Genomic DNA, 12,495 nt, shown 5'->3' with positions numbered 1-12,495 from the left:
ATGGAAAACAGCCATTTTAGCTTTTTATGTTCTCTCAATGTCAAGTTTTTTGCTCAGTATGTTTGGCTCTCTCCCTGAAACCCTAACAGCAGTTTAAAATGTGTGGATTTGAGAAATTGGGGTTGGGTGTTTTAGTTAGAAGCACTGTGGGTATAGCCTTTGCAGCACAGGATTTTGCCACTACTCACTACCATTTATTGTTTCCAGACATGCATTCTTGTTTAAGAATCATGTCTGGCCCCACTAGACTAATCTAGGATAGAAAGGTTAGGGACTGGGCAACAGAGATCAGAGCCACTGAAATTTACCACTTCCTGACACCAAGGTGCATTTTAAAACGTGTCCTATGCTTATATCAGTTAAGGGAGCTGCGCATTTCCCATGTTATTAATTAGTTCAAACACCATTTAGCTGCAGGTTGATAATGTCTGTTCTTTTTAATAATAATCTGCAGATTATATTGTTCAATTTGTCATCACATATGCTTATATAATTGCTTTTCCCTTCTATTTATTTCCAGAGAACTGACTTTTTTTGCACTTTGTTAGTTAACTTACCCAAAGCAGCAAGAGAAGGTGCTGCTGTGTGAGCTGTAGGAACGCATGCTCTGCCCAGCTATTTGATTCATTTATTTTGGGTATCAACATGGCTGTCAGACGAGTAATAAAGGAAAATATACAACGTATACAAGTTCAAGGAGCCACTCTCAAGGTAAAATTGAAACAGTAAACCAATTCATAGTTGAAGTTGCACACAACATTTCTCAGTTTTAAGATGGATGAGCTCGCAAAAATCGCCAATGCTTTTCAATGGGAAACTGGGGAATTTTAAAACTTTATACAGTGTGATCTGTTTGAGATAAAAATTGAACCATCTAAACAAATTTCTTTGAAGAGCAAGTGTGCCACATCTCAACGAAAAAAAAAAAACAACTACGCCTCCTAGATTTTGCTACCCTAGCTAACAACACAATTCATCTAAAATGGTAGAGCTGGCCCTGCAGATAGAGAGAAACAGATAACACATTAAATCATAAAAAGTGTTAAGTTTGCAGTGGAATACAACATGATCCAATTAAACAAATACTACAACAAAAATTAAACAGTTCTTACTCATTTAACTCTGGGAAATTTTGATAAACCAGGTACATCACAGATGCAGCCAGCAGAAAAATTGACACCAAAATCAATAAAGACATCCGAGCTGATCCACCTTCTGAATATGCTTTTCCTAAAATATGGGGAAAAAAATTCTTTAGAAAAACTTTTTTCCTCTGGTGCATGCAAACTTACAAAAACAAATATAGACAAAAAAAAAATTAATATTTAGTAAACATTTTAATTCTGAAACATTAGAAAACTTTTAAAGCATTAGAACTTGCACAAAATTAAGTATTAAAAGGCTACACATTTTTATTTGCTTTGGGCATAAAGTTAATAGTCTAACAATAAATGCAGTTGGAATATACAGTATAAAGTATTAAAATGTATTTACATCTGAAAGGAGATGCAATAAATGGTTTTAAAAAATATTTAAAAAGTTTGAAAGAAGATTTAATCAAGAGACAAAATCTTAATTCCATAATCTAATATATCCATACACAAAATGTTCATTATTTTATCTTCCCCATAACTAAAATAAAGATTTATGTATGCAATCCAAACTAGGTATATTTCTGCTAGTGCATAATAATCAAAGCATTAAAACACAATTCTTACAGATACAGAGCGGATTCAAAAACTGTTCAGACCCATTCACTTTCTGCACACCTTATTGAGCTATGAATTTAATTTTAAATTGATAATTTTGCTATTTTTACAATAAATCTACAATCAATAAGCCATACTGACAAAGTGAAACATGTCTTGAGAAAAGTTTGCATATTTATTCAAAATCCAAAACTGAAATCTCTCATTCACATAATTCACAATTCACAGTGCATCTCAGGAAAAAAACAAGTCATGAAGTCCAAGGAACACTCTGTAGACATCTGTGATAAATCTGTGGCAAGGCATAGATCAGGAAAAGGGTATAAAACTATTTCTAAAGCTTTGAGTGTTCATGGGAACACAGTGGCCTCAATTATTCTAAAATTGAAACTGTTTGGAACCACTAGGACTCCTTCTACAGTTGGCTGCTTGGCCAGGAACCCAATGGTCACTCTAGCAGCATTCCATCAATCAAGAGATTATGGTAAAGGTTGGAAATTGCCTAATGGAATTTAAAGGACTCTGAAAGCATGAAGAAAAAGATTCTCTGATTTGATCAAACAGACTCTTTGTGTGACACAGTAAGCATTATGTCTAGTTAAGACCAGGCTTTGCTCATCACTTGCTGGATACCATCTCTACAATGAGGCATGGTGGTGGCAACCTCATGCTATTGGGGTGTTTCTCAGAAATTGCAAAAATGGTCACAATTGATGAATGAATGCAGCCAAATACAGAGATGTTCTTCAAGAAAACCTACTTCAGAGTGCATGCAGCCCTCAGACTGGGACAATGGTTCACCTTCCAGCACAACAATGACCCCAGACAACACTGGAGTGGCTTCAGGACAAGTCTCGGACTGTCCTTGATTGGCAAAGCCAAAGCACAGAATTAAAACGCAGAGAACCTGTATAGAGAGATCTGAAAATGGAAGTTTATAGACACTACCCATCCAGTCTAATGGAGCTAGAGATGATCTTCCTGTAAAAATGGGATAAACTGCCCAAATCCAGCAGCGCAAAGCTTGTAGAGACTTACCCAAGAAGATCAAAAACTGGACTTGACGCCAGACGCCAGTCTACAAAGTACTGAATTTAGTGTCTGAATATATGAATGAGAGATTTCTGTTTTGATTATAACAAATCTGTATACCTTTGAAAAAATCATGCTTTCATTTTGTCATTATGGCTTACTGTGTAGAGTGATGGGCAAAAATGGCAACTTATCCATTAAAATTAAATCTACAACACAAAAAAGTGTGCAGAAAATGAAGGGGTCTAAATAGTTTTCTGAATCCACTGCATTCAATATCTACAGTGCATTGTATGCCGATCTATCTTAAATTCTATTTGCAACACTCATCATATTTGGTATATCTGTACCAGGCCAACCAATCGTTTAAAAATCTTTTGCCATATCATACAGGTGAACTATACTGCAGACTGACACAAACAATACCTTGTTTATAAGCAAGTCCAAGCAGATTATTGTATGATGCATCAAACACAAGAAATCCTCCAAACAAGAGCAGTCATGATAAAGGAGGAGTCCTTTAGCAAGGACCACCTCACATTTCCAGGTCAAAAGCTCTGACCAGAGTCAGTGATCTCTGCAACAATACATAGATGTCCATATATGGACATAATGAGACACAGCTGATGACATACATAATAAAAATACACTATTTGAAGCAGAAGCAAACAACGTAAATAGTTTCATGCAATTGTGTGTAGAAGGTGTACTTGAGTGTAAAAGTGTATTAGGGGATGGGGTCCAGAGTTTTGTTTTATGTGATATAAAACTGTTCTTAACTGGATCCCCATTTAGAAAGGTTTTGGATAGGGAAGGGGGATGGATACAAGGTGCCAAACACTATTAACTATTTGGTTGTCTTATCAACATGAAACTTTTTCCTAGTTTAGCAGCAGTTTCCAAGTAAAGGAATGATTAAATTGGAGAAAATCATGAATTCTATTACATTTGAGAAGTTGTCTGTCATGTTTAAGTAAAAACGTGATTGCCCTGCCTTAATTTTTTGAATAATATGGCTTTACTTTGGGGTACTCCCCTCAGGTGGAGACTGCTGAAAAATGTCCCCAGGGTGTAAGGAGTTATAAAGAAAAATAAAAAGTTGTAAAATGACATGTATGCTGTTCCTCACTTTAATTAAGACACTCTATATAAAGAAAAATAAAAATCTTTGAAACATTTTTTTTATAAAAAATATACTTTAGGAACCACTTTATTTAATGCAAGCTTCCTCTTGATAACTGTTAGTTGCCTCCTTTCATAATTTCTAAACATTACAAAATTTCCTGTTAAGATATAGGTTGTTAAAATCAGAAGAAAGATCTCACACAGCCCACTTCCTATTATCTGTCACTGTGCTTTTCAGGTTTACTTAGTTATTATATATATTATTATATATCTAGCACCTGTGGACAGGTATTCCAGCCTAGGCTGACTGGACTACATTCCAAAATTCTTCTGCATTTATTGGTTTTTCCTCAGAAACAGTATTTTTGATGTCACCTCACAAGTTTTCGAATTGGATTAAGGTCTGGAGATTGGGCTGGCCACTCCATAACATCAATCTTGTTGGTTTGGAACCAAGATGTTGCTCGTTTACTGATGTGTTTGGGGTCGTGGTCTTGTTGAAACACCCATTTCAAGGGCATTTTATCTTCAGCATAAGGCAACATGACCTCTTCAAGTATTTTGAGTTATTCAAACTGATCCATGATCCCTGGTATGCTATAAACAGGCCCGACACCATAGTATGAGGAACATCCCCATATTATGATGCTTTGGTTCACGGTCTTCACAGTGTACTGTGGCTTGAATTCAGCGTCTGGGGGTCATTTGACAAACTGTCTGTGGCCCCTGGACCAAAAAAGAACAATCTTGCTTTCATCAGTCCACAAAATGTTGCGCTATTCTCTTTAGGCCAGTCAATGTGTTCTTTGGCAAACTGTAACCTCTTCAGCACATGACTTTCTTTCAACACTGGGACTTTGCGGGAGCTTCTTGCCAATAGCTCAACAGCTTGGCTTCACATAGGCATCTTCTAATTGTAACAGTACTCACAGGTAAATAACTATATATATATATATATATATATTTGATATTAACTGTTTTTTTTTTTAATGGTTGTATAACCACCATTTTAAAATGAAGTCCACAGAATAATTACATTTCATAGCTAAATAAAGTGAGTAAAGATTTTCTAATAACTTTTGATTAAAATAAACAATTTACTATTACCTACATTAATAATATATTTAACTGGTGCCTTTTCCATCACTGTAACAGATGTACAATAGTTTCATCACTTCTTCTAGATCCCATGGGAACAATTAAAATATTGTCTCTTGTGAATGTATGAAGCCTAGGTATTTAGGTGCCAGATCTTAACACAATCCATGTATACATAACTAAACTATTGAACTAAAAACACAACAACCATCCCAGCAATGAAAAAAATGAACACATTCTAAATTATAGTTAAAACTTAAAAAAAAAAAAATAATAAAATCACACACCTAAAATATCTCATTTAAATCAAACTGTTAATCTGCATCCTACATAGTTTTTTGAAAAGTTAACACCATCATTGGGATCACTGAACCAAATAAAGAGCATGTCAGAACTCTTAAGTGTACTACTAGAAGTATAAACAAAATTACTTTAAGCAATACAGTTAAAGAGGTACAATAAACCAGCCTTTAGGTTGATAAAAGCAGACAATTACTTAAAACTACATTTTTATTTTAATATATAATTAATATCTGATTATTGGGGCTCATTTGTATATGTCAGAGAAGCAAAGAAATCACCAATTCAGGCCTAACACACTGTGTAGGAGTTACTATATATACATATACACACATACACAACCAATTAAATTTTGTGTTGTGAGGCACCTATCACGCAAGCTGGCAACCCTCAGAAACTTATCTTCTGATTGGGTTGAGACTTCCAGTTTCTAATTGCCTTTGGATTGTGTAGGACACCATACTCACTGACACTTTAATTTGTTTTGCAATTTCTCTAAATGAAAGGCCTACACCTCTAAGGTTAATCATTCTCTTTCTCATTTCATTTGATAATTTACATTTTCTTGCCATGGTTATATTCACTAGAATATTGTCCAAGTAGTACTTCAGAGGATGTAATAAAACAGTCTGTTCCAACTCTGCTTTAAGACCAACCGAGGGTTTTTAAGTAATCAACAAACGTTGGAACACCTGTGAAAACGGTTTGCTTCAACTTCCAAGGCTTACTTTATTTTAATTGCTGCAGAACATCTGTAGGTTGAAACCTATTTGTTGTTCCCTGAAGATGGCTCATTTGTAATATTCTCATATTTCCTTTTTTTTCAGTTTTTGCTAACCCAAACTTTAAATTTAAACCTCTGGTAGTTTACCATTTACCTTTTCATCATTTTAGGTCACTCATTACATTTCAACAGATTAAATATGAAGAAAAACTGGAAAAACCATGGTGTTCTAAAACTTTTGACCGTGGGATATATTTATAAATTATACACAAATATACATACCATAAGAATGCTAGTGACAACATAGAAATTCTGTACATAATAAGTGATTTGTCCAGAAAAAAAATCAAGAAGACTAATACCTCTTTAAAACATCATCATCTTAAAACAAAAGGCAAAACATGCACAGATAGTGATGCCTAGAGATATGATTTTAGTACCATGAGTAATGTATTCAACTTAGCACATACTGTACAAGTTCTTGATATCTAGAAATAATTTACTCATTTAAGTCCCTGGTAATGAAGTCATGAAGCTACTAAACCTTTGAATGCATTAAAGATGACCCATTAGTCCAGACTTGCTGTTATTTTTAATGTCACTGCCAATGAACTGGCCAATCTAGTCTTGTTCCAGAACTCTCTTTCTCTTAAGAAAAAACATCCAGGATTGTTAAAATGGATGACTGATTTGTGTGTGTTTTTACTGTAATGACTGCACATGGATAACGAACTATTCATCCATCCATTATCCAACCTGCTATATCCTAATTACAGGGTCACGGGGGTCAGCTGGAGCCAATCCCAGCCAACACAGGGCAAAAGGCAGGAAACAAACCCCGGCCAGGGCACCAGCCCACCGCAGGGCACACACATCCACACACTAGGGACAATTTCAGATCGTCAATGCACCTGACCTGCATGTCTTTGGTCTGTGGAAGTAAACCGGAGCACCCGGAGGAAACCCACGCAGACATGGGGAGAACATGAAAACTCCACGCAGGGAAGCGAACCAGGGTGTCCTAACTGCAAGGCAGCAGCGCTACCACTGCACCACGGTGCCACCCATAACTAACTATTTTATACTAAAATTCACTTTCTTGAAAAACCATGGATTTGAAAAAATTTAATTTTCTCAATATTGTATATCACGCTGCAGTTTGTTTATCTCTTCTCTGCTGCAGCAATACTGAAGAAAAATGTACAAGAATTAAGTTAGCAGTGTGAGCCACAATTACTACAAATGATATTCTAATTTGCTGTTGATTAACCTTTGATTGCAGAATAAAAATAAATGACAGTCCACGAAATAGACAAGAGAAAAATGCTAAATACAGATGATTGCAAGTAGAAATTTTGAATTTGGCTGCAAGCAGCACCAATCAGAATTAATATACTAATTAATACAATGCTGTAATTACCATTGCCACACCACCACTACTTTTGTTACCCTATGGTTTAGCCATTAATGTCTGTGGCACAGCCGCTAATGAGTTTCTCTTAACAAAACTTGGGATGTCCACCAGCAGTAAAGACAACACACCACAGCAATTGATGCACTGCAAGCAAAGCAGATGGAAAACTCAGAAGGGGCTAAAATAACGTAAAGACCAGAACTGATGGAGGGAGAACTGAAGTAGGAGCATTCAGAAAACTAAATCAGTATATGAAGTTTGTTTGATTTGCATATTTTTGGGGGCAGACTGCCACTTAACAGCCACCAACTGTATTTTGCAATGTTGTACAACCCTTCATCGACCTAAGTAGCCCAAGTCAAACATTCGTCTCTTTTAAGCTTTTCTTCACAAACTGTCCTTTTCATTATAGTTATTGTCACTTTCCAAATTTGGATAAATAAAGAAAGAACGAACGAGAGAAACAAAAGAAAAATCGCTTACAGTGTATTTACATTAAAGACATGATTACTTTGCTTTTAACATATGTTAATGGATACACACTACAACCTCCATAAAAACTGTTAATAATCATTCAAAAAATTACGCGTTCATTAGGGATTTGTTTCTCTTAACTGAAACAGACTTCGATTACTTATTATATTCTGATATAAACGCCTGTGTTCATTTACTAGTGATATAGATGAAATAAAACCATCTCAGAGATGACGCTGTCATTTGATTGGACCGGGTTGCTCAAAACGTACAAGTTGTCAGCTAACCTTCAAAGTCCACTTTAATTCAAGGCGGTGGTGTGTAACATGAGTAATCCTACCTGTAATCAGCTCCTCATCTCGCAGGCATGGCTTTTCGTGCGCGGATGACTCTGCTGAAATCGAGTCAGCCTGTCGCTTGTCACTTCGCTTTTTTACCATTTTCTTGTTTTCAAGATTCTCGGCGAGGTCCAGACAAATTAACAGAGATGGTTAGCGTTTTATAAGCGTCTCCAAAATTTCTCTTTCTCTGTCTAGAAAAGAAATTATGACAAAGAGTCACTGCTTAGAATCCTCCTTCCAAAAAAGCGACCTCTCGCACAGCTCAGTCAAAGACCGGTCACATCTGCTCAGTGACGCAACATGTGCACCAATAGTAATTACTTCCGGTGTTATGTCCCTAATTCCAATTGGACAGCCTTTCACTTTGTTATACAGTCGCTGTCAAATGGCGGAAGTATACCTCGTATTTAAACCGATAAGAACCTAACCATTGACAATAAACGGTCTTGTGACTTTTTCCTCCACATCCTAAAAATATGCTTGTTGGTTAATTGTCGATTTTACCTTGTCTTGTGTGAATGAGTGTGAGCGTTTGTGTAGTAAGATGGTTTACAATACCCTAATATAAACCGTTGCAAGTATGGTTTGGATTAAGAATATGGATTAATGCAGGCTGTGCTGAGCTTGACATTACTGTCTCAATTTAAAGTTATCTGACTTTAGTGATGATAAAAAAATAGCTTTGTTAGTGTCGAAGAGAAAATCGTCCGCGCTAAAACGCACCGGAGGTCTTCACCCGGAATGAAGGCTTTCAGGAGTTAAGAGGATGGGCAAACAGAGTTTATTGGTTTTTTTTTCCAACACGGACTCAACCCATTTCGGCCAAATCAGGCTGAGCCCCGAATAGTTCAAAAGTCATAGTGTATATCCTCTTTTCTTATCATTCTGACCTCACTCGAAGCAGCCCATTCGCTACTTAGTATGACTCCCCTTTCCTGTAGTTGGCCAGTCAAATTCTTTTATGATGACCACGGTATTTTTATTTTCTGTCAATTATCTTTATTTTTCTGCTTCGCTTATTTTTAGGTCGGCTGAAAGCCAACAGGTGTTTTCCCTTCTTCCATCCTTGTGCTGTCATTACCTCATTTTCCTCCCTTCCTGGGTCCTCTCGCTAAATTATATTGGCAGCTAAAGCCAAGCTGCAATTAAAAAAGAAATATGGCATGGGTCTTTATTTAACCATTAGCAGGCCTAGCTTGCATTCGAAACTCGGTAAAGTGGGATAGGTTTTGGAGACAGCTGAAGAACAGTGAAACAGGTTTAAAACATTTAGAAATAAGATGCAAAAGAAAAAAGCTGTATAAGTCGTATAAAATTAAAAACTCCAATGCGAATCCTAGAGTTCATGAGGGCAGCCATTAACAAGGATATTAGGGAAGTTAAAAGGCTGTCAGAGGGCAATGTTGTGGATAAGGTGAAAGATGACCCAAAGTGATTCAGTATTTTAGTAGTAAAACAAAGAGTCAAGGAGGAGGTGAAGCATATCAGGGACAGTAAGGGGAGATTAAAATTCACAGACAGTGAAATAGCAAATCCTCTAAACTTGCATTTTTCTGAAGTTTTCACATGTGAGAGGAGGTGGATAACCTGATTAGCAGCAACTAATAAGGAGGTACTGAGTTATTGTGATACTCTGGGTGTAAAATTCCAGTTCTGGAGGGTCGCAGTGGCTGCAGGTTTTCATTCTAACTATTTCCTAATCAGTGACAAGTTTTTGCTGCTAATTAAATTCTTTTGCTTTAGTTTTAATTGATGAAACTCAGGCCCCTTAGTTATTTCTTTTTCCTTAATTAGCAGCCAAACAATAAGGAGACACAAAACAAGCCACCACATGAGCAGCTCACCACATGATCTGAAAAATAAAGGTGAAGGTCTCAGTAAGGCTGATCTCTCAGGTCACCAAAATATTTTGACGGCCTTCTTAGAAAAAACAGAAATACTGACATTTTTGGAAATGTCTGCTGTGGCAGAATGAGAGCAGCAACAAGCCATGGAATTAAATAATGGGTTTAATTAACAGCAAGAATCAGCTTCTCGTTAAGAAGTAGAATTAAGAAGAATTGGTTGGAGTTTGAAATCCCAGTTTAGCTGGTCATCTGTTGGCTAGTTTTACATCTCATTTCTGTTTGGCTACCATTTAATAAACAAAGGAATAAATACAGAGGACTGACTGCTTAAAAACAAGGCTATTAAAATGAAGAGAAAAGAAGTTAATTAGCCGTGAAAACTGGTCACTGATTAGGAAAAGGGTGAAAATGAAAACCTGCAGCCACTGCGGCCCTCCAGGCCTGGAGTTCAACACCCCTGTTCTAGAGGGTGAAGCAATGCTTAGATTAAAGAGGCTGAAATCTAATGAATCACTAGGATCAGATAACATTTATCCTCAAGTGCTTAAGGTAGTTCATGAGTGCATATTTAGGGTGGTCCAGATCTAATTATGCAGATCCAGATCGTTTGGATGATTTTGATTTATGCGGGGACGATTCCAGTTCGGCGCAAAGACGATTCTTCATGTCGTCGGTTCGCACACTTCTTAATGGTCCGGGATTTTTTGGGTGATTTTCTATGTAATAAACTTAATAAGTTATAGCGTAATGAAAATTGCATAATTAGATGTGGACCACCCAATATAATCCCTTGGCACATATTTTTAAGAAGTCTCTGTGCACTTGGAAAATTCTGAACGAATGGAAAATGGAATTTATTATCGTGTTATATAAAAAGTGTGCTTGGGCAGGTCCAAGTAACTACATGCCAGTAAGCTTAATGTGCATCACAAGTTAATTACTGGAAGTAATTACTGAAGAAAGGACTGAGCAACACATAACAACATAACAAGAACAGGAGTGTTACTGTGCAGTCAGAATGGATTCAGATAAGGGAAGGTTGTGTTTTTTTAATGTGCTGGAATTCTAAAAGGAAGTAAAAAAGGATATAATCAGATGTAATATTACTTATTCTGATTTGCAGAATGCAGTGTCGCACATGAGAGGTTAGGCATCAAATTAAAAAAAGTGGTAATTCAGGGTGTAGTATGTAGATGGGTGCAAAACTGGCTAAAACACAGTAAGCATAGGGTTATGGTGTGAGGACCTTATAAGAATTGGGTGAAATTAAGAGTGGTGTCACCTCAGGGGTTTGAGCTAGATCTGCTACTATTTTTAACATAAATATAAATGATTTGGTTAGGAATATAAACAAAAACCTGGTTAAGTTTATAGATGATACCAAGCCAGGTGGATTGGCAAATCTTCTAGAATCTGCTGAATCATTACAGAGAGATTTTGGCAGTATACAAGCTTGGAAATATTCATGGTAGATGAAATTTAATGCAACTAAATGTAAAGTATTAGGATGTAAAAATGTTAGACTTGAATACACTTTGGAAAGTCAGAAAATTGAATGTACTGCTTATGAGAAGGATTTAGGGTTCATGGTTTGCTTGCCATTATCAGCTTCCAGACAGTGTTCAGATGTCATTAAGAAGGGAAACAGAATGTTAGGTTACATAACATAATGTGTAGAATAGAAGTCAAAGGAGGTTGTGGTTAAGCTTTATAACGTGAGCCCTCACCTGGAGTACTGTGTATAGCTTTGATCTCCGGGCTACAAAATAGACAGATTAATACAAGAAAAAGTCCAGAGAAGATCGACTAGGCTGATTCCAGGACTGGATGGAATGAGTTGTAAAGAAAGAGAGAAAGAGTTCAATTTAAGCAAAAGCATATTATATGGTGACATGATTGAAGTGTTTAAAAGTATGAAAGGAATAAGTACAGTGGATTGAGACAGTTACTTTAAAGTGAGTTCATCAAGAACATGGGGAAACTTAAGGGTACATTTCACACAAATATTAGAAAGTTTTTGTTCACGCATACAACCAGAGACATATGGAATACATTTTCATGTAGTGTTGTGGACAGTATGACTCTAGGGACATTTAAAATGGGATGGCTCTGTCCCCCTATATAATTCCTGAAGAGCCTGATCTGGGTTTTTTGCCTAGGTAGCATGGTGCCATTTTTCCTGAAATGGGACAATGTGCTGTTAAGTATTGGCAAGAAAGTGTTCTGACCTTTCAGTTACTTTCCTTGGCCCCACTCCTTGTTTAGTATGTCATTGCACTCTTGACCCATACAGTATTGCCCTCTAGCATCCTGGGTGAATCTCATACAAACCACTAGGGTGTCACTACATCTTTCTTGGTCTGCTTTCCTTATGTATGTTACTTCTGGGATGCCTACTTTAAATTCAAGGCCCACTATTTCCAGGTTTTGA

The 12,495-nt window shown here is 36.6% G+C and overlaps 1 protein-coding gene across 1 annotated transcript in view; it reads right to left on the bottom strand.

Moving 5' to 3' along the window:
- tmem41b (transmembrane protein 41B) overlaps positions 1-8,539 on the bottom strand; it is a 42,271-nt gene extending 33,732 nt beyond the window's left edge. Inside the window, exons 1-2 of the mRNA XM_039748179.1 lie at positions 8,217-8,539; positions 1,113-1,230 (exon numbers count right to left, since the gene is read on the bottom strand). Of these exons, the coding sequence (XP_039604113.1) occupies positions 1,113-1,230; positions 8,217-8,316 (218 nt within the window). The 5' untranslated portion in view covers positions 8,317-8,539. The remainder of the gene's footprint in view (positions 1-1,112; positions 1,231-8,216) is intronic.
- Positions 8,540-12,495: the final 3,956 nt, after the last annotated feature.

This window comes from Polypterus senegalus, chromosome 1, assembly GCF_016835505.1.
Source record: "Polypterus senegalus isolate Bchr_013 chromosome 1, ASM1683550v1, whole genome shotgun sequence".
NCBI lineage: Eukaryota > Metazoa > Chordata > Cladistia > Polypteriformes > Polypteridae > Polypterus > Polypterus senegalus.
The sequence above is the reverse complement of the archived record's forward strand: the minus strand, read 5'-3'. Positions and strand labels throughout refer to the sequence as shown.